The sequence below is a fragment of the Colias philodice genome, chromosome 21, assembly GCF_061535455.1.
Source record: "Colias philodice isolate Cphi_HAF_F1 chromosome 21, ilColPhil1 Martin Lab GWU primary, whole genome shotgun sequence".
Taxonomy (NCBI): domain Eukaryota; kingdom Metazoa; phylum Arthropoda; class Insecta; order Lepidoptera; family Pieridae; genus Colias; species Colias philodice.
The window spans coordinates 2,827,548-2,850,879 of NC_143106.1; the positions used below are offsets into that span (position 1 = coordinate 2,827,548).

The 23,332-nt window shown below is 35.1% G+C and overlaps 3 protein-coding genes across 7 annotated transcripts in view; 1 reads left to right on the forward strand and 2 right to left on the reverse strand.

Annotated features, from left to right (window-relative positions):
• LOC149478735 (fructose-bisphosphate aldolase-like) overlaps window positions 1–23,332 on the reverse strand; it is a 144,227-nt gene that overhangs the window by 13,870 nt on the left and 107,025 nt on the right. For 3 of the 4 annotated variants that reach the window (XM_089708384.1, XM_089708387.1, XM_089708383.1), the window contains exon 1: window positions 1,726–1,855. The exons of the other annotated variant lie outside the window; for it this stretch is intronic. The gene's annotated coding sequence lies outside the window, so the exon portion shown is untranslated. Of the gene's footprint in view, window positions 1–1,725; window positions 1,856–23,332 lie in introns of those variants that run through there. 4 annotated transcript variants of the gene reach the window in all.
• LOC149478737 (uncharacterized) lies at window positions 2,948–6,546 on the forward strand. The gene is made up of 2 exons (XM_089709058.1): window positions 2,948–4,540; window positions 6,316–6,546. The coding sequence occupies exons 1-2, from the start codon at window positions 2,948–2,950 to the stop codon at window positions 6,328–6,330; spliced, it is 1,608 nt and encodes a 535-aa protein (XP_089565184.1). The 3' UTR covers window positions 6,331–6,546.
• LOC149478738 (fructose-bisphosphate aldolase-like) lies at window positions 6,646–18,667 on the reverse strand. 2 transcript variants are annotated; one of them, XM_089708390.1, is made up of 9 exons: window positions 18,623–18,667; window positions 18,250–18,366; window positions 14,098–14,189; window positions 12,836–13,010; window positions 12,514–12,717; window positions 12,026–12,141; window positions 11,835–11,934; window positions 7,478–7,680; window positions 6,646–6,818 (listed from the first exon to the last, which is right to left on the reverse strand). In XM_089708390.1, the coding sequence occupies exons 2-9, from the start codon at window positions 18,359–18,361 to the stop codon at window positions 6,768–6,770; spliced, it is 1,053 nt and encodes a 350-aa protein (XP_089564516.1). In that variant the 5' UTR covers window positions 18,362–18,366; window positions 18,623–18,667; the 3' UTR covers window positions 6,646–6,767. The 2 variants fall into 2 exon arrangements, with proteins under 2 accessions (XP_089564516.1, XP_089564515.1); XM_089708389.1 differs by having other exon boundaries at window positions 18,619–18,652.

The window sequence follows — 23,332 nt, forward strand, 5'->3', positions numbered from 1 at the left end:
GAGTGTTTTTTGCTCATATCATCATGATATCTCAAATATTGTTTTTCACAACTTTATCAAATGTTAATAACAATCTATTTTTGTGATTTAATGACTTTGACATCACAGAAGGTGTGTTTCATCATTAACATAATGAATGATAAAATATTCAGTTTTGACACACCTCCAGTATTATTTGATAAACAGGCTTTAGACTGGACTTTGGAACTTCAAATAATATATTTAAAATTCCTTGATAATTATTATTTTAATTTATCAAATAACTAATATTATAAAGCTGAAGAGTTTGTTTGAACGCTCTAATCTCGAGAACTGAGTCGAACAAGACTGGTCCGATTTGAAAAATTATTTTTGGTGTTAAATAGCCCATTTATCGAGGAAGGAAAAGGTTATTGTCAACGGGCAAGTAGGTAATGAATGTGGTTATATAGACTAGGTAGGTATAGATTTTCTTTTATAAATATTTTATTGGTGTAATAACACACTCCAGTGCAGATGAATCAAGAAGTAAGTAGTTAAAACTATTGTATCTACATATTCATAAAGATATTTATAATGTAAATAGTTTTCTTATTTAGAGAATTAGGTAGCTGAATGAATCGGATTTTAGATCGAAGAAGGTCAAACACCGCCCCATTCATGTTATCCTACCTTTGGTACCGAAACCTGGCATCCATCCTGATTCGGGTGGGCCCTTCTTTCCTTTACCCTTTTTAGGAGCCATTTATATAACTTATAAAAATAAATTTATCTAAAAATAATAAAAGGAAAGATACTCGACATTGCTTTAAAAACTCACCAAATATAAATCAGCTTGATTAGATTGTCAAATTAGATGACTGATTTTTATTTTTAAAATAATTCGAAATGATTGTTTTGAAATTGAAACTTTTTTTTGCTTTTATGACACTGACGTTTAGGCGTAAAATTATTGACAAATATTTTTATGATGTAGTGATGTGGTACAATATTAAATCGATATATCGATATTTTATTTTTATTTTATTATCCATTGTACGGTCTATCACTTAATCTCCTGGAGTATAAAATAGTGGATTAAAATTGCAATAAAGAGAGCTTAATTAGTTACTATTATTTTTTATATTACTAACTATTAAATTTCATACATGGTACAGGAGAAAAATCAAACGATTAAAGAGTACTATTGTAATGCCAGGGTGACCGTGACCTTCAGGGGTCACAGAAAGTAAAACATTATCAACATTAGGATACAAATCGCAAACGTCATACAAATACTTTCAATAAAAATACTTGGAACGGTACCAAGATATAGTATGCATAACTTAAATTAGGGGTTTATATTGCAAGTTATCATTTAGAGGTTAGCTAAAGTTATGAAATTAAATAAAAGGCTTATTTAAGCACATAACATAAAAAAAAGAAAAAAAAATAGTAAACATGTATTCACACCTTCATCAGATATTATAATCAATAGATTCTATGTGTAGGTTTACATTCTAGATCCAATAGGTACTCCATTAAATTAAAAAATACTATGCTATATATTTTATACACTCCTTAATAATTTTAGTGCACTAGTTAAATAAATTACATAAATTATTAATAATTTTTATATTACATCACTATTTGCCAACTTACAATATAATCGTATATACTTTAATATTTTAATAATCTCTGGTAAATTACACATCAGTGATAAATAAGACTATTTTTGATAGTAATTTTGAGAACATAGGTACTCACATTTTTTGATTTAATTTCCTCGACTCTAGATTTAATACACTGTTCAAGCGCTGCTGCTCAACTGTCAAAATCGCGACTTGAGGATAGGACACGAAGAAAGGTCATTTGAAGGTCTGATATTAGTACCGTAAGCTATGACACATTCATTGATATGTTTTCAGCGCCATCTATGGGTTATCAAGCAGATTACGATTTATGTGATAAATTTTTTGTAGTACGAAGTTATCGTAGTACTGGATGTTCTTCATAGGTGGCGTGAATATAATTTTTATGTTCGCTATAATTTGACGATTTAGATAGCACAGACTAATAATAATATACTACGTATTAGATAGTGTTTTCGTTTGGTTTTTGTCTCCTACATGTCTACTAAATTCGTCACAGATGCACCTTCTTTTTATATTATGTAGTAATGATGAGAATTCAAGAAATATAATTGATACGTCAAGTCCTTTTTTGTACAATAATTATACGAGGCAGTTTTCCTTTCTCTTATAAAATATATAGGTACATAATATACAAGCGGTCCGCCCCGGCTTATACCTACTTATACCCGGCGTACCTACATGTTTAAACTATCATAGGTATCTCTCAAGTTGGATCGAACTGCACATGGTGTGCGAATTTTATTATAATCGGTTAAGTGGTTTAGGAGTCCATTGAGGACAAACATTGTGACACGAGATTTATATTATATATGATTTTTATTTTATGAGATTGTTGATTATATTATATTTCTGTAGACGACTAACGTAGCTATTTAACTACCATTATTTTGGTAAAGTTCTGACTTCTGATCGATACCTAGTTTGGCATTAGAAGTTCATTAAAACGCGTTCAGTGGTTTTTGCGTGAAAGAAAAACAAATAGAGGTGTATACTGTATACTTACACGCAAACTCAAAATTTTCACGTTTATTATATTAGTAGGGTAGAAATTTATGAAAAGAAGGTAATTGTAACGGACAGTAATATGTGTTCTGTGGTAACGGACGTGACGTCGCCTGTCACCTCCGTCAAGCCAAGCCGCCATGTTGACATCCCCTCCTGCCAGCCGCCATGCCACCGCCATGCCTACCAGCCAGCCACGCGGAGGGGATAAGCCTATATATTAGCTGGCCATTGTTAAACGTGGATCATTCTTGTTAAAACTTTCAAAATAAATAAGTGTGTCGTAACGCTGCAATTTTATTTTCACCATTGCTTCACAAATCAGAAGCGGGATGAAACGACGTCGACCACAAGTTTGTCGACCTCCTGACGAATCAATGTCGGAGGAAGATGAGGGTACTTCTTCACCGCCTGCACGGAAGTTGCTCAAGAATCTGCTGGAAAAAGAAGTAGTAAAGGCTTTACGCAACCTGGAAGATGACCCCCAAGCTCCAAATAAGTCAAAAGTCCATCGTGCTGCATCTTTAATCCCGGAATTTGACCCTGATAGTGAGGAATGCACGGTACAAGCATGGATTCGTAAAATTGGGGAAATAAATGGATGGGACGATACAACTAAATCATTTTACCTACAAGATAAGCTGCGAGGTCAAGCAAAGAAGTGGTATAATCGTCTAGAGAACTACGATTACACGTGGGAACAATGGAAGGATATGCTATTGCGAGCATTTCCTCGATATCGCGATTATGGAAACATGCTTGAAGAATTACTACAGAGGAAAAAGCAACCTACAGAGACGATGACAAAATACTATCAAGATAAAATCGCCATGTGCTTCCGGTGCAAGTTATCCGATAGCGCCAGCGTTTCCTGTATCATTCGTGGTCTGCCACTATCGCTACAAGCTAACGCTCGAGCCTTCCAATGCCACACGCCAGGAGAGCTTTACGAAGGATTTTTATGTGCACTTGACGACTACCGTACTTTACCTATCGACACAAGGTTTCATAAAAATTTGGTGAGTAGGCCATCTCACCTGGATAAAAAGTCAATGCCACCCAATGTCGAAACAGACCCGTGTCCGAGATGCAAGAAAACTGGTCATTTACTGCGTGATTGCTCCCTACCTGACACACGTACATGTTATAAATGTGGAAATAAGGGACACATTGCTTCACGTTGTTCTACAATTTACACGGAAAATAGAAGATCTATCTCAACCGACAACATAAAAGAAGTAAATGTACTACGCCCTTATAATGAAATATACAAAAAGGTCGTTAAAGTCGATGGCATCCACGTGAAAGCATACATTGATACCGGCAGTCAAGTTAACGTTTTAAACGATCAAGTATCGAACGCATTGTCATTGGATGTCAAACCGACGAGTGTCATTTTAAAAGGATTCTCCGGTGGACTCTCAACGAGTCGTGGAGAAGTCGAATTTCAATTAGAAATTGACGGTATATCCATGAAATGCCACGCCTACTTGTCTAGCATCAAAATGGCCGATGTTAATCTTTTAATCGGTCAGCCTGTCATCAACAGCGAAGGTATGACATTGACAGTTAACAAAGGCCTTGTCGAATTTAATCGTACTCAAGATCCCATTTGCGATATTGAGGCTATCGAAGACCATGATCGCTTTAAAGTCGTCACAGTCAACGAAGAGAGACTTCCACCTGGCTCTTCCATCATTCAAGTGCGGGTTCTCGGAAATAAGGTCGGCAACGGTGTGGTTACACCGCCTCGGCATCATGAGCTGCAGGGAGTGGCCTACTCTCTTCCATCCACCCTGCTCACAGGTGAAGACGGGTACATCAAAGTCATCAACATGGGCTGCGAGGTTATCGTGTGGCCGCCGGGAGAGGTCCTAACCAGGGCTGAAAGCTGCCAGGAGTCTCCACTACAGCCAAATAGCCAGGTACTTACCCTTGCTTGCCATAGATTTGCCAATTATAATGCTAATAATAAAGCTTACTAGTGATCAGCCTATTTACCGCCAGCCTTATCGATTATCGCATAGCGAACAAGCAGTAGTTCAGTCTAAAGTGATTTATTAGATGCCGAGATTATCAAAGAGTCTGAATCTAGTTATGCATCTTCGGTCATTTTAGTCAAAAAGAAAAACGGTGACAGTAGGATGTGTGTTGATAACCGTGCCTTAAATGCTATTACCGTAAAAGATAGATTTCCATTGCCAAACATAGACAATCAGGTTTCGAAATTAGCGGGCCACAAATATTTTACGAGTTTAGATATGGTTCAAGGCCATCATCAATAATTACGTGTTAGTAATGAAGATACACACAAAACTGCATTCGTAACACCTCAGGCCAGGGTCATTTCGAGTACACTCGTATTCCATTCGGTTTAGCGAACGCGCCATCCGTTTTTATGCGGTTGATAAATAAAATAGTTGAATCTGTAGGTAGAACTAAAAATAATAATGTTAAAAACAAACATGGTAAACGTGAAATTTTGGCATTTCTGGACGATTTACTCTTACCCTCGAATGACGTTATGTCAGGCGATATTTTGCAAGCGGTACTTGTCAAACTTGAAGTAGAAAATTGAAAATTAAACATGAGTAAGTGTTCGTTCTTGCAAAATGAAATAACGTATTTAGGTCATAAAATATCGGCTAAGGGTATTCAACCGGGCGATTCAAAGTTATTAGCGGTGTCTCGTTTTCCAACACCGACCAATGTTCATAGTGTGCGTCAATTTATCGAGTTGTGTAGTTATTTTCGTAAGTTTATTTACAATTTTGCTATCATTGCCCGCCCTTTAACCGATTTAACTAAAAAGAAAGCTTCGTGGATATGGAGTAGTGATCAAAACAATAGTTTCGAACAATTAAAAAAGTGTTTGTGTTCCGAGCCTGTGTTAGCTTTGTACGATCCTGTGCTTTGTGTGTAAATTAGGAATAGCAGATTGATGGTACGTTGCGACCCGTTTTATATTTTAGTAGGGTGACAAGTAAAGAGGAAAGCATGTATCATAGTTATGAACTTGAAACTCTTGCCGTTGTAGAATCCTTGCGTCGTTTTCGCGTATATGTGTAGTAGAAAAAAAAAATTTAGATTGTTACTGATTGTACAGCAGTCCGCGCTACGCTTACAAAACGTGACATTATACCACGTATCGCAAGGTGGTGGCTTTCTATACAAGATAACGATATAAGCGTAGAGTATAGGCCGGGGGAACGAATGAAACATGTAGATGCGTTAAGTAGACATCCAGTAGACACTATGAACGTGAATCGTCTCGAAGTAGCGGATTGGTTTTATATGGTGCAATGTCAGGATACTAAAAGCGAGCGCTAGAATGAAACGTAACTTCGATAGGAAACGAAAATCCGCTCACATATATAAGAAGGGTGATTTATTGCTAACGCGTCAAGCACCTACTTGTTCAGCATCCAAAGTTAACACTAAACTTGACGACTTGCATTCCGAACGACACGTAACGAAAGTATTGGGCAATGATAGGTACCAAATTAGAAGTATATAGGGTTTACGTGGGTATAAGAGTTTTAGTGGGTTAGTAGCTGCAGATTCGTTGAGGCCCTATAAAAGTATTGTTACAGTTTCTGATAGTGCTAGCAGTTCGGATGAGCAAATGGAAACCGAAGATCTTATTGATTTATTAGAGAGCTAATTATTTTTGTTGTTCCTGTGGGAACAACTGTTTCAGGATGGCCGAGTGTAACGGACAGTAATATGTGTTCTGTGGTAACGGACGTGACGTCGCCTGTCACCTCCGTCAAGCCAAGCCGCCATGTTGACATCCCCTCCTGCCAGCCGCCATGCCACCGCCATGCCTACCAGCCAGCCACGCGGAGGGGATAAGCCTATATATTAGCTGGCCATTGTTAAACGTGGATCATTCTTGTTAAAACTTTCAAAATAAATAAGTGTGTCGTTACGCTGCAATTTTATTTTCACCATTGCTTCACATAATGAAACTACTAAACATTATTAAAAATAATTTATTAAGTTACTTGCAAAAAATGTCTCATTAAGTAAGAAAAGTACCTAGTAATTAAATATCTACTTACATTAAATTAATTTACATAATTCATATTGCGGATTATTTTCGTATTGTATAACAATTAATAATATGTAATTAAAAAAATAACTAGTGAACTAAACAATAGAGCCAGGTACGTATTTTCCAAGAGAAGCGAGACCATTTGCCTAGTTTTCAATTTATTTTAATTCATCAGAAGTCAATCGTAGCGACACCAGCGTAGGAACGGAACATGGAAAAAAAAGAAAAGACAACACAATATAATTGTAAATAAATAAAATATTGACACATTTTTGCAACCGCAGAATATAATATAAGAATTCTGAAAACTTTAAAGTCATTTCTAGGAACAACGAGTTATTGGGGAATTCCATATTAACTATATTTTATGATTCATACGAAATACTTAACATGTGACTCTTGAGAAGCGCTACAAACCTGGTACATACATGTATGAGGCATTCAGGTGGATTTTACCCTTTTAACACTAGCTTATGTCCGCAGCATCGCTTGTAACCAAACGAATTTTCCGTGCAAAATTTCGGTAATTTTATTAACGTTTCAAATAAAACTCAAGCAAATTCGTTTTTATTGTGAAAATGTTGATAAACCAACTTAGAGATCTTTTCAAAGTTTCGTGATAAGTTCTGTTTAGTGTATCTGACAGTTATGGGTATAGTTATTTTATTTATTTATTTTGTTGTTATGACGACAAATTAAAAATTGATGACAAAATTTAGATAATTTATGAAAATGTGTAATAAGTAACTCTACATATTAAATTCCTTTCAATGTTAAATATCTCAAAAACCTAATAATTATTTACCTTAGCTCTTTTCAACAGTTGTCCTTGTGCAGCAGTCACATTTTCGTCTTTGCAATTCCAAATACGCAATGCTGAGGCCTGTAACGCACGTCCATAGCTGAAGGTGAGGGTCCAGGGCTTCTTCAGGTCAACCGTGTTGATGGCGTTCAGATGAACTGACGCTTGCTCCTCATTTTGACCAGCACCAGAGAGGAATAGGACCCCTGGAAATTGGAAGGTGTAAAGGTACATATCGCACGCTGAGAACGAAAGTGACCTAACTCAAAATTTTGCAAAAATGAGTTATACTCATAAAATGACTCAGAATAAGGTATTCTATCATCTAATAAATCAAAAACTATCCTATGTCACCTAGAAACCGAAAAACACGTATGTTGCGTCTCTTTATAATTTGCGTATTTTAAACGTCCCTCCGCTAAAATAGTGACCGTTTTAGTATTATGTCGGCACGGTGATTACATTTCTTAGTTTTAAAGTGATTTAATCCTGATTGCGGCGTTTATTTACCGAAAGGTAAGTAAATATTTTGTCAATGTTCTAATCCTAACAAGACCGTTATTCGTATTAGGTCACTTTTGTACTAAAATGCAGTTTTTGAATTGTGACTTAAATCATATTAAGTCATTTTTGTATTATCAACTATTCTAAAGGTAACGACATATTTCTCGTTATGCCTGTACTTTATTAAATGCTTTCTTTGTTTAAGTGTATTATGTATAAATAGGCCGTTTTAATAATATTTTGATAAGTTAATTTTATGGCGTATTAAAGTTTATGTCGTTGTTTCAATAATAATTTGTTTAAATATTTATGTTTAGGTCATTATATGAAGAGATTAAAGATGATTTTATATTACAAATGGTTCAAGAAAATGAAAAAGAAAACGAAAAATTCATACCCAAAAAGTTATCATGAAATACAAGAGTTTCCTCGCTGAGTGATCATCATCATCTGAGGCTCTACAGCTGCTAGTGGGCCTTGGCCTGGTCCAGTATTTTCTTCCAGATCTCTCGGTCCTTTGTCTGAGTTCTCCAGATTTTCACAGCAATCATTAGATGCCATCCAACCATCGGAGCTTCGGCCCATCTGGTTTTCCATAGAGAAGACGCAGAGGTGCCTTCTTGTCGTCCATACGTGCCTCGTATCCGGCCCAGCGTAAACGGCCTAGTTTTATGGTCTATAAGACATTCGGCTCCTCGTAAATTTCATAAAGCTCATGGTTATACCGCGTTCTCCAATGTCTATTTTCCAGCACAGCACCGAAAATCCGTCTAAGGATTTTTCGCTCGAACACCGCAGGCAATCCTCATTTTTTTGCTCAGGACCCAACTTTCGGACCCGTATGTTAGTACTGGTCTTAGTAGGGTCTTTTATAGCAGTACCTTTATGTTTCGGGATAGCAGTTTCGATCAAAAATATCTTAGAAGGCCGAATCAGCCATAATTCGTTTACATATTTCTGCAGATATTTCGTTCTGGTTTGTTATTAATTATGCCAGGTACACAAAGTCACGTACAGCCACGAACTTGACTTGTAGACCGAGCTTTTGGGCAGTTTTGTCTATAGCAAGATATGCGTTAACAGCAGTAGAGGATCACTGCTGGTAGCGTCCTCCCGATCCAGGTCTATATCATCCGCGTATCTCAGTATTTGTATCTATTCGAAAAATAAAGTGCCCGATGTCTCAATTTCTGGAATCTCGGATGCATTTTTCTAAGGCTATGTTAATCAGAAGGCTGGAGAGCGCATCACCCTGCCTAAGGCCTTCCATTGCCCTAAAAGGTTTCAAGATACTGAATGGATCCGAACGACGCTTTTTTATTTTTTTAACGTCATTGCTGTAAGTGACACCAATTGTGGTGGAATGCGGATCTCAGTCAACGCTTGGTACAGGAAATTTCGGTGAACATTGTCGTATGCAGCCTTAAAATTCACGAAAATAATATGGTGTGTTATGACATTGAACTCAAGTGTTTCAAAATCTGATCAGAAGTCGAACGGTTAGGGCCCCAAGCGTACTGGTAGTCGCCTAGTTTGTCTTCTGTGTATGGAGATATTCTTTTGAAAAGGACATAGGCGAAGATTTTATATGCCGTGCTTAAAAGAGATATACCGTGATAATTCTGGCAATCAAATATGTCACCTTTCTTGTGCTGTACACACCGCTGTAATATATACCCTATGTTACTGCGATGTTCCACTCATCGGGCGTATTAGATTATATTAGAAAAACTTAACTATAATTTTTCTTATGTCATTGTTGTGGCAACCCTGTACTTAGTCTGTGGTTCATGTACCTATGCAATGTGTAAGGCAATGTGCTTTTAGAAAGAATAAAGAAAAGTTAACAGGGCGTCGTTTCAGACTTCCACTGGTTCCACACCTGGACTATCAGCTTTTAAAATTTCTCCTTAAAGCTAGTTTCAGCATATTTAAGCAATTCCACAGAGATGTAATCAGTTCCTGGTGGCTTATGATTTTTGAGTTTCCTAATGGCCAATCTAACTTCGTCTATTTGTAGGCAGCGAGATATCTGGGATGTTGTATGGCAGAAGGTGTTTCAGCAGTTTCTGTGCTATTTAGCAGTTCTTGGAAGTACTTATTCCATCTTTTAATAATATCGTTCTTACTATTTAGTAGCTCACCATCTTTACTTTTACAAGCTGAGGTTCTAGGTTTGAAATCTTTCCTACCTCTATTAGTTTGGCTGTAAAAGTTTCTCGAGTCCTTCGTTGAGAAACTTTTAGCAATCTCTTCAAGTTAGTTGACATCAACACATTTCTTCTTCTTTCTCTTGTGTAGTTATTTTTTTTCCTTCGTCGCGCTTTATGCTCTCTCTCGTCTGCAAGTGTAGGTCTGCTGTAACGATAGGTATGCTTCATTCTTTTCGTTAGTAACCTTTTGGCATTCGGCCACTTGTTTCTGCATCGTATCTCATTACCTAGATTTTCACTCGCAGCTGTTAGTAGAATTTTACTTAGTACTTTCCAGGATCTTACTTGCGTTTTGTTCGCTATTTATCTATCTGCTCTGAGCCAAAATTTTTAGATAAACTTTCACTTTAAGAGGTGCGAAATAAATCTATACTACATAGTATAAAACAAAGTCGCTTTTTCTGTTCCTATGTCCCTTTGTATGCTTAAATCTTTAAAACTACGGAACGGATTTTGATGCGGTTTTTTTTGTTTAGTTTTTTTGTTTTAGTGTATAATTTATTAAATTTGAAACAAAGTAGGCGAAGCCGCGGGCGGTAAGCTAGTAATATTATAAAGAGGAAAGGTTTGTATGTATGTATGGTTTTCACGCATAAACTACTGAACCGATTTTGATGAAATTTGGCACAAATAATCTTTATACATTGAAAAAGAACATAGACTACCTTTTATTGCGAAATATGTACCACGGGCGGAGCCGGGGCGGACCGCTAGTTCCTAACTAAAACTGCACTTTTGTATAACTTTTTTTAATTAATTATACTGAAGTATAATTTTTTGTTGATTAATAATACCAATATTAGAGTTGATTGCCCATAGGTATTAAGTAAATAGTAAAAATGAGTCTTGAAACAAACAATAAATATAATTTCTTAGTTAACATTTGGTTTCATTAGACTACTTCCCATTAATATTTTAATACTAAGTTGACATAATTCAGGTTACGTCCAAATGCATGCATAGAACAAAAATACTAAAGTGACTCATTCCCAAACTAGTCAAAGATGATTTACAAGCTTTCAGTACTAAAGTGACGCAATATCTAATGGTAATTTTTAAAAAAAGATAAAAAATATTTAAATTTATTTAAATTTATTTTTTATGGATTGTATGGGTGGACAATATCCTCTAAAATGATATCAGACTTTAATATCTTATATAACTTTGCATGCGAACAAATTATGACATGATTTGTAAATAGTTCTGTAAATTACGAACACTTTTTTGATGATTCCCAAAAAACACGAATTTCGTATTAGGTCACTTTCGTTCTCAGCGTGCGATATAATACGATATGTAATAGAAATATAGAAGTAATACGAGCGAGAGAGTAAATATAATATATTTATACAACTTAAATATAGAAGAGATTGACTTAAGGTAGAGCAAAGTAAATTTTTAGATTTGTTGAAAAAATATGTTAATGTTAGTACCTAATAAAATATATCATGTAGATAAGTATTCATGTAACACGTAGTAAAACATAAATATTTTAACACGCTCTTTATAAGTTAAATTTAAGCAGAACCTAATCTACTTCAAGAAGTATATTTTGAAAATTACGAGCACTCATTTATTTAATCCTGTTCATCTTGACTCATTTTGCCTTTGCAATAGAATCATTATAATATGTATTGATTTACCAGGCACAGCTGGAGGTACAGTCCTCAATAATGCGGTGACGGTTGCCTTGGCAACATCCTGTGGGGTATACTGTATCTTGCAACCGCGACCCGCCATCACCTACAGTTTATAATATTTATTAATTTATATAAAAAAATAATTAATGATTACAAGATTACTTTATTTTCAAATAACTAGATATCTAGCATACCATATTAGGTTTGAGCAATGTTCCTTCGAGGTACACGTGATGGTCGCTGAGAGCTTTGTACAAGTGAGCCAGAACTTGTTCCGTCACCTTCTGCGTTCGGTCCAGGTCATGTTCCCCTGGTAGCAAAATTTTAAAATAAGTCGATATAAAACTTATTTATTTTTTCATTTATAACTTTGTACATGATAATTATGTTTTTTTTTTAATCATGATAGGCCGCTAGGGTTTTAGAATGTTTTAAAATGTACAAATCATAATTTGATCAAAGTTAGAGAGCTATTACAGAAAAATTAATATTGGTCCATAAACACAAAAATAAGGCATAAACTTCTTATGTTAATTTCATTGATAAACATCCGTCCTTTGTTTCTTACACACGAGTAGGTACCTACACACTCATCGGAAAGTTACATGTAACATGGGTTAGTAATCCTCAAATTGACAAAATTGATACTGATTCATGTAACCTTTAAACCTGCTTTACTCACCGTCAGTCAAAACTTCAGGTTCTATAAATGGTACGATACGTTCGCTCTGGCAGATGGAAGCGAAACGCGCAAGGACATTCACGTTTTCCATGATTGCCTGGTAGGAGGGAGTCGTTTCAGAGATTCTGTATACGCACCGCCATTTTGCGAAATGGCAGCCATCTTTTTTGTATTTCGCGCAACGCTTCGATAAATCATCGAGACCTGAAAATTGAATTAAAGATATAATTTTTGGATTGTACCCACTCACCTCATATAGTATCCTGATAAAAAATATTTATAAGCAACCCTTTTTTTCATAATTTACTAAAGAATGACTTACCTTGTGCGGTATGTTCATCATCAGACCCATATAAAGGTACAAGACCGGTATCCACCTTTACTCCCGGGATAATACCACGATCTTCTAGAAGCTTGACGAAAGGCGTTCCATCATCTGCTTTCTGGTATAACGTTTCTGGATATAGGATCGCGCCAGAAATGTTTTCAGAAATCACCTGAAAATATTTTATTAAGTATGTTATGTATTTCAAAATAATACAGCACTTAGTTGAAATATCCGGGAAACACTAACTCAGGAAAGTGTTCAGGGATATTTACGTGTTTTTACAAAATATTATTATGTAGATTCATAGCATTGATTTATTGGTATTTTTCTAGTGTTCGTGTATTTTTTTTATAGTAATATTTCCCCAACTCCTTTCCTAAATTCCTAATTTCCTAAAAGTAAGGTTGGTGATCGATTTATAATATTTATTGTATATGTATGGAATAATTCAAATAAACATGAAGTAGCGGCATTGTTACGATAAGGCGATTATCACACTGCCACGCACCACGCTGCATGTTGCGTGACTGCGTGTTTAACGTTACTTGTAAGTATCTCCGTTTGTATAGAAAACACGCACAGTCCAACACACTGAAAATGCAACCACGCGCGTACATGCGGATCACGCGCATACACGCGGAGAAACATGCATCCCCGCGCGTAGGTGCGGGGCGAGACGCAAGGTATGGCACACCGAATCCCGCAGTGCCGCGCGTCGTGATGCTCAGTATTGTACGACCACCACAGAGAACGGCGAATAAATGAGAGCCGCCGTGCGTGAATCTACAAACGCACCTACGCGCGTGAGTGCGCAAAAAACCCGCACGATGATGCAGATCTGCACTCCCGCAGGAACGCGCGTAGGTGCTTCGACATGCAACATGCAGCGTGATGCGGGGCAGTGTGAGGATCGCCTAACTGTTGCAATAAGGAAAATTGTAGGAGCAGTTCACCGACCTTGGAAGCGGTCAAATCACTTAGTTTAATGAAAGCTTATTAACCCATATTTTTTCTATTATTATAATATGGCACCTATGGCTCTATTAATAACATGAATCATGCTTTAATAAGTGTTTTTATTTTGTTTAAACTACAATCTATAAGACTGATATTTAACTTACATTTCTAACACTTTGACTACTGAAGCACAACTTAGTTACTTAGCTTTACATGCTTTCTTTCATGTACAAAAATAAATAGATTTACATTAGGTACTACATAATCAATAGATTAAAAAAAATACAAAATTGCCTTACAGGGTCAGCAGTGAAGAGCAATTGGCGCCATTTTCTACGGTTTTCTTCTGTGTTTTCTATTCCTACAGTTGCGAGACGTGTTCCCACGGTTTCTGAAAATATTATGTTATATTATAAGCTATTGGATAGAATATTATTAAATAAAATAGGCAAAGGATAAAGCTTAAATTAAATACCTAAATTATGAATATATTCGTTAAGGCAATTTGGCTTGGCTTTAATATCGTTTTTGTCATTTATTGATAATGATTTGATATAGTTAACCATAAAATCATAAATGTATCAATATACTGATATTATTAAATGATATAATAAAATATTCAAAGGATATAATATATGGATAGAACGATCCGATGTTTATTATTTTATTATGTATTATGTATTTTCGTAGTTATGAATTTAATTTAATTCTGTGTAAACTGTGTAAATAGATGTAAGCTGGAAGAGACTATTCTCCACAACACAGGGAATCCTAGTGTGGAGATTAGTGGCTAGTGCATTGTACTATCTACAAAATGTTTAAGTAACAATAAAGATTTTTGTATTTTTTGTATTATTCTTTTGATATTCTGACTGTCACTATCACATTATTATCTAATAACAATATTATATCAATCGTTTTTTTTTTAATGTATTCTCTACTGAATCTTGAATTATTTACCACCTAGTAGTCGTAACTCAAGGTAATAATTATAATAAAAGCTCTGTATTACTTTACTCTGTATTATTTACTCATTATAATAAAATGTCATTAGTCTGCCACTACATGAATATTTCCTTTTATTTCGATGCTTATTTAACGAAAAAATATTTAAACGAGAAATTATATGAAACGACTCTAGAGTCCTAATTTCATTTTACAGATTTCATAGCAACGTAATTCGAGCTGTTTTAATAAAGGCTCAGGTAATATTATGATAAATATACTGAAAAATAAATAGAGATATACAGACAAAGATTGAAATGATTTTGAATTAAATTTACCCTTTTCTGAAACCCGGAGAACTCCTAGAGTGGCAGGTTATAAAGCCAGGATTTTACGGGTCTTTCAAAATGTTTTTAAGTATGTTATTGTGACTCGTATGTTCTACATTATCCTATATCTAGTATAGGTATAATATGTATAACAATCTAATACTAACTTATATATAGTATACAATATAATAATCTAAGACTAATAATTATTTTCTAATTAATTTGTATCTCTATTACGTCACGAGACAATGACCACAAGATAAATAATCTACATGATAAGTATTATATCTACATTATAATATTATGATGTGTGTATCTGTCTGTAAATAGTCTTCATTTTTTCATATTCAGGGGCCTTAGACAAAGTAACAATTAAAAAACGATAACGAAGTTAGAAAAGGCAAAAATGTATGGGATTGACATACGCCGCGTTAGATCACGTGGTCTATCTAATGTCAATCCCATACATTTTTCCTTTTCTAACTTCGTTATCGTTTTTTAATTGTTACTTTGTCTAAGGCCCCTGTGGTGTTATTAGCTTTTTTATTAGATATTTTCCATTGAATATGTACTTATATCGAGAATAATACTAAGGTAACGGCACCAGTGGTGGACAAGCATCCAGTAATGGACAAAATAAATATTAAATTTAAATATTAAGACCAACATTAACGTTATATAATTTGGCAATACTTAAAATAAAAGTTTGGTTCATAAGCTATCAAAATACGACATTTCATCTTATTCGGCCAAAATGTTTGAAGATGGCAGAACGTTATGTTTAGATGCTGCGACTCGTTTCGAAGAAATTCGTTTTTACTAAGAAAATCCTTAAGGAAGTGAGGACACAATTTTGGTTATAAGAATTTTTGTATAAATGTTAGCAAAATTTGATATTACTTTTATTTATAGTAGTTAATTGTATGAAATATTACACGATTTAGTATCATGATAGGTTATGTTGTTTAAATAAAATTCTTCAGTGTCCATAACTGGATTTAATTCTATGGATATATCCATTTATGGACATATGTCGAAAATAAACTTTTTTTAAAGGTATTAATTACATGCCCTTTTCTGTATTGTCTTTTCATTCTGATTAATAATATACCTATCACGACCATTTCAAACGAAGGGTTCCAATATTGTACAACAATTGTCCATGACTGGATTTGCTTTGGTTCCTATAATGGACATTGACATTTTTTGTTAAAATTACACTAATGGGTCCAACAACATAATATCTATCTACCCATGAAGAATATATTTTAGAACAATGGGTCATTATGTGCTGTGCGACTCGTTCTCGGCTTCATTCTCTATTACTGCGTAGAGAAGTCGCATACTTATGCGTATTGTAACGCATCTATCATAGAGAGTTCTCTGATGAACTGTTTAGATCGCTGTCTGCTGCTAAATTCCACCACCATATAGCACACACGCTTAAATTTCATCCACACCATCTTGACAACAGTTTAAAAAAAGCTTTTTGCCTCGTGCTACAATTTGGAATCCATATCGATGGACCGATCAGATTATAGCTGTTGGCGGATTCAGATTGGCGATTCACTTCACGAGTGTAGCGGAATGCCAGGAAACAGAGAGATATGGCGGAATATCGTGAAGCGGGTAACATCTACCCCCCCAAACCTCATGTTGACCACGTTCGCTCTGACGAGAGTGATATGACGAAAAAGAAGAAGTCCCAAAATGGATGGAATGGCAGTACTTTTTTTAGTTATATTTTTCATCCCTGACTTATTGAGAAAAAAAACCCATATTGGTGTTTCTTAACGGACATAACTCGTATTTAACGATGCATTTGTCCAATTTTTGCCTAGAAAATGGAAATTAAGACTGTTTTAAATATTATAACTATGCAAAATAATTAATAAGTACTATTTTTTATAAATACATCCCCGATTTATTATATTCCAATCATCATTTTCAAGATTCTATTGATAACTATAAGTCTTCTCCAAGTGTAAATAACTGGAGAAAAAACATTAGGTACAGTCCATAAATGGGTGTTCATAACTGGATGTTGTCCAAAACTGGGTGTCCATCATTAGATTTTCACTGTCCATCACTGGTGCAAAAAAGTGGTGTTTTAATTTATAAATAACTTCATTATTTATGCATTGTAATCTTTTTTCTAATATTGGTTACGTTAAACTAACATTGAACTAAAGGTATAACTTAACAATATCTAATAAAGTTAAAAAACCTACGAGAAATATGCAAAAAACTTCAATTTTTTCCTTAATCTGTACAAGACTGGTGCCGTTACGTTATCTCGTACGTAAAAAATATACCATTTTTTCAAATTTCGTTTCTTGAAATACGTTTATGTTACCTAGATTATTGGTTTATGTATTAGATAGGTATGTATTATATAGCTACTGCTCAACCGGGCTCTGCCTGGGTTGACCCTGGATAAAATATGTGATCATTGAAATCCTTTCAGTTGAATTAAGTTTTGGATATCGGATGTTACCACAACTAAAACTCGGATTCTTTACTTAAAATTGTTTTTTTTGACGTGACAACGTCTTATAATTCGATAGAGCCGGCTGCACGCACGAAAAAACATGACTCATGCGGCGTTACCTCGCTCTGATGCGTTCCATGTAATGCTAGGCGTCCACTAGGCGGATCGGGCCGGGCCGCATCGCAACGCAAAAATACGCCGGCCTATGTTTTGTATGAAACATCGTCCATTAGCGACGGATCGGGTCGGGGCGGGCCGCAACGCATTGGCGGATATCGCTTCGCAGGCGGATTTCTGCCGGCAGTGCGCTGCGGCCCGGCCCGCCCCGACCCGTCTAGTGGACGCAGGCAGGCGGATGTGAGCGGCGAGCGTCTGTTAGATAAAATCCGCCTAGGCGGTTCGCCGCGCCCCGTACAGGTGGACGCAGGAGTAAACAGCGCGTCCATTAGAGACGGCCCGTTGCGATGCGGCCCGGCCCGATCAGTCTCTAATGGACGCCTAGCATAAGGCTTGAAGTGCTGCAAGCGAGAGCGCGGAACGAGCGACAAAGAAGCACAATCGGACGTTGTCACGTTCAACTATCGCCAGTAAACCGACTTTGCAGACAACCAATTTTTTTTATATCTAATAATTAATTACTACTTTATAGAATCCAATTAAAGTGAGTAGGATAAACAAAAAATTACTTGTAGATTCATCAGCAGCTAGAATTCCTTTGCCAGGTGCGATGATTGCCTTGATTATGTTTTTTAGTTCCTCTTGAATTTCGGGGGCTGGATAATCGAAATACGTCGACATTTTGACTGAAAAATGTTTAAAAACATGGCCAATTTATACATTTAAACTGTTCAATTTCTAGTTTTTTTGGTTTGGTTTAATAATCACATGATATATTACTTTAAATATTTGAATAAAGGAATTGAAGTTTTAGTGCAACAATCATGCAAAATTAAAAAAAAGAGATTTTTTTAAATTTTGGATTTTGATATTCAATACTTATTTTTTTCAAATCCATTCAATTAGAAACATATCTTATTAAAATAATAATTACTTACTTACTGGCTGAGTCACTTGTTGTCTGTTTGTCGAATGATTATCTACTACTACACTTTTAAATTGTTCATTATCGTACATTTGGTACAAACAAATATTTATCTTATCTGTACAGTGTACTGTATTTATTGACGAGGGTGGCAAAAAAGTATAGTAAACTAGCTGTTGCCCGCGACTTCGTCCGCGATTACGTCGTTTTTCGTCATTCGTCGTTTAAAAAAAATACGTGACACTTTATTTTTGAATGTTCTTAATTGTCTCTTATAAAAATAAACTATTGAATACTCTGATAAGAAAATCTTAAAATCGGAGGACATCGAAAATCTGAGGAAAACATGAGTGAATTTGATTTAAATTCTACATTACTTAGTAATTCAAATAATAATCTAAATTAAATGTAGATTAACAGTTTGAGCGCATCATTATATAATATGTACCTAAGTATTAAATTACGTTAGTTTACATAGTAATTTTACTAAAAACACGATGACTTTCTTTCGCGCTCGGTACAACAAACTAAGCATGTTTGTGGTACGTGGCCCGCGTCACTTGACCCCCTGCGAGTTCCCCTCCGTTACTATGAGAAAATACATTCGTCGCCCTACTGTAGGAAAAATTGTAATATTTTAAATTCGAGAAATATTGATTTCTTGTATTCGACTATTCGTTGTAGTCGAATACAAAATATATGTGAAGAAACTTAGGTTGGCCTTCAGGCAAAAGGGATCCTATCAAATGATAAACTTGATCTTGTATCTTAAAAGTAAGCATGAAAGGATCCTCTGATAATTGTTGAGCACCAAAGGATCATTTAAAACGCACTACTATAAGAGCGAATATTGTCTAAGAACTGTTTAGATTGCACATGTTCCTCTAAAAGTAGTGATTTCAAAGGTTCTGGTGTATCTTCAAACGAAAGCCGACTCCTTACTCCTCTTTAAAGCATTACAAAAAGAACATACTACGTTAATATCGCCTATACAGAAGATGATCTGTAATCAATTGTGAGGTTATAAGCAAACCCACTTTTATATTTGTCGGACCACACCACCGAATTCGTAGATTGATCTTCTATGTTTACCTCTTAAGTCATTAAGACTGTCGAAATCTGTCTACAGTAAGACGGGCCGATCAGCTGTGAGACGTTATACCCTCTCAGTGAAGGTTTCGGTCTCACAGGATAGTACATGCCGTTCGCGGCGCGGCGCAGCTGTGAGCCGCAATTCTCGTTGTGAAGCGGTTTCAGGTTCTCGGCATAACACAATATGTTGTTTTCGGTCAATAGTAAGCCTCTTACCTCTAACGATCCTTGAGAACTCTTATTTCTCATTTTCTTAGCTTTGCTCGAATTTCGATATAAAGATTTTTTAGGTGGCACTGATGCGAGTAAATAAAAATTAAGTTAAAACGGACTGAGAGTGTTATAATCATCAATCATCATCATCATCAATACATATAATAAAATTGTGGAAAAGCGATGTCTGTACAATGAAAATATGTAGAAAAAAATTAGCAGGTGTTATTATTAAATCGATCTTGAACCCAAAACTGTAGTTAAAAATTTTTTTGTCTGTTTGTCTGTATGTTTGTGCACGCTAATCTCAGAAACGGCTTATCCGATTTAGATGCGGATTTCACTAATGTATTGTGGTAATGTTCATTTAACAGTTAGTGTTTATTTCATGTCAATCGGTTCATAAATAAAAAAGTTATGACAATATATAAGTAATCACGGCGAACATTTGCTAAGGCATTCTATTGTACACTGTACAGTGTACGATAAAACGTAATTTATCTGTTATACGCTACAGTTATTCCTTTACATGTCCAGATGATCATATCAAAATTCCCCAAGGGTTTGGGGGTAAGCTGAGGTAGTAGGGGGGGCGGGGTCAAATTAACATTATGGTTACTTCTAATAGGTAAATTTTCCACACAAAATGTCCTTTAAATTATGTCGTATTATATTTTTAACCCCCGACGCAAAAAGACGGGTGTTATGTGTTTGACTGCTATGTATTTCTGTGTGTGTGTGTGTGTCTGTCTATGGCACCGTAGCTGGCTAACAGGTAAACCGAATTAGATGCGGCTTTTTTTTGTTAGGCAGCATATTTTCCGACGCTGGTTCTTAGATAAATTGTATCGAAATCGGTTCATCCACTTATTATACAAAATTGTAAAAGTGGGAATGAAAAAAATGATATAATAATTTATTTTTAAAGATCGTTGGGAAGTTTATGAAATTATTTATTCCTTTTTCTATACACTTTTCTTCGTCTAAACGGTTAAGTTACGTCTCTCTCTCTTCAGCCTTTAGTTACGTGCGTGAACACAGGAAACATCTAATTTGGATTTGTTGCTGGATTTGATAAAAATTGAGTATCGATTAAGCTGATCAGTGGCTACACCATACATTATTAAAAACATCCATTTAAGAAAGGAAGGAAATAGAATTTGCTCCTCTCCCCCCCTGGTTCCTAAAAAATAATATGACATAATTTAAAAGAAATTTTACGTAGAATTAGTTAGGCATTTCTTTTTTGATTTTCGATATTATATACTAATCATAATTTTTAATTACAATATTATGTAGTAACTATTTGGTATAGGTTAGGCATTTCATTTCTTGATTTTCTTTAATAAGTTGGTACGTAAGTTTTTTAGCTCAGTTTAGTAAGAAATTTTAATAACAATTCTTTTAATTATTTATGGTAGTACGTATTTACTCAATAATTGTATGTTAAGTAGTAATTCAGCATGGGCGTAGCCACGGTGGGGCTGGGTGGGGCGCTTACCCTGGCTTTGATCTGGTAGGTACCAATTGTGAAGAGGAGTGGGCGTGGGCGTTGGCGTGGGCCTGGGAGTGGGCGTGGGAGTGGAAGCATGAAAATAAAAACAATTATTGTTGCCCCACCCTGAGCCCATGGTCATAGGTCCCATAGTCACTATTCCACGCGGACGAAGTCGCGGGCACAGCTAGTAGACAAATATAAACAGAAAACTTTGAACTCCTAAGCTCAACCATAAAAGATAGACATTAATTATGATGTCGGGAGATATTTTTTATATAATATGGAGAACATTTCTTTCATACTTGATTTCTGTGTAGCTTTAACCCTTAAGGTTGCACACGCGACGAAAGCTTAAAAATGGAGTTACTGCTCTGCTCACGAATATGAAAAATAATTGTACCAAGTTTCGTTTAAATCCGTCGAGTAGTTTTTGTTTCTATAACGGTTATACAGACAGACAGACGGACAAAAATTTTTGGCGTCAGTGTCGATCCCTAATCACCTCGTGATAGTTATTTAGGAAATATATTTCATGTACAGAATTGACCTCTACAGATTTAATATAAGTATTACACATATAATTAGATGCCAATTTCCATGTAACGTTAAATTCGACTATACAATAACTAACAGACAACGCAGGTTACTCTCGTTTCCGTAAGTTGAGGCGGCTACATATTCGGTCCTCATAACTTCACTTTTTGTGAACGAAACGACAGCGCGGTTTAATTCGATGCCAACACCATCAAAAAAAGGAAATATTTTTAATTGTGAAAAAATATTATGATTTACACTATTAATACTATTTTAACATTAACACAAAATATAAGACTGTGAGTGTGTAAAAATAAATCCAGCTAGTTTCACATCAAACTTATGTTTTTAATTAGGTATACGACATGAAAATATATTAATTACCAAGCAATAATCATACAGGTAAATACTGAACAAAAGTATTAACAGTCAAAGTATATTTTTACTTACAACATGTAAATGATGAAGGAATAATAATTATCAACGAACTAACCTTTTTGTATTATTGTTTATAAATATAAATTCATAAACAATAAATTTATAAAGAATAGAAAAAATTCGACCACTAAAGAATGCTGGTTCGAGTCCCGCCTCGTTATCGAATTTTTAAAACACGAAGATTTTTAAAAATGTAACCAATGAACACAATCAATATTAGATTAACTGTAATGGTGTCTAGTTTGACTTAAAATAATAAACATCTACCCTCACTTTTAAAAATGTAGTATATTCACACGAATTATAAGCGCACCTTATAGGGAAGGGAAGATATGGGTTAAAGAGTTAAATAAATAAATAACATAATTATATTTAAATTATTAATTTTTAACATTGTGTTCAGTAGTGTTAACATGTAAATTGATTTGATTTTTACGAAATCTCATAGATGGCGCTGTTTCAAATTTGTATATATACTAATAAATTCATTAAACTGATTCTCTGCCCAAATTACGTAAATGACATAGTTTTTATTGTGTAAAGCTAGATAATAGCATGGCTTACCCGAAACCAACATTTAAACATGAGTCTTTAGATTGTACGCTGTCGTAATACACGGAATACGTAAGAAAAAAAAAGGTTCACAGCTCCTCCCCCGGAGGTGATAGCATGATAATATGTTTAAAAAAGCCTCACCCGACCTGTTAGTAATATTCATGCAAAATTTGAAGTCAATCTATGCAGTACTTTTCGAGATTAGCCTGGACAAACATACAGACAAACAGACAAACAGACAAACAGACAAACAGACAAAAATTCTAAAAACTATGTTTTTGGCTTCTATATCGATTATAGATCATGGATTATGTATTCTTTTAAAAAAATATTCAATGTACAGTTTTGACTTTCCTACGATTTTATTATATGTATAGATAAAATTATATTTCATCAT

Bases quoted from the DNA above. Each gene is read 5' to 3' on its own strand.
- LOC149478738 (XM_089708390.1), bottom strand. From the start codon at position 18,361: ATGTCGACGTATTTCGATTATCCAGCCCCCGAAATTCAAGAGGAACTA. The intron at 12,718-12,835 runs GTAAGTCATTCT...TTCAATTTTCAG, and splicing joins TGATGAACATACCGCACAAG to GTCTCGATGATTTATCGAAG. The intron at 6,819-7,477 runs GTAAATAATTAT...ATTGAAAACTAG, and splicing joins AACTGTTGAAAAGAGCTAAG to GCAAATGGTCTCGCTTCTCT.
- LOC149478737 (XM_089709058.1), top strand. From the start codon at position 2,948: ATGAAACGACGTCGACCACAAGTTTGTCGACCTCCTGACGAATCAATG.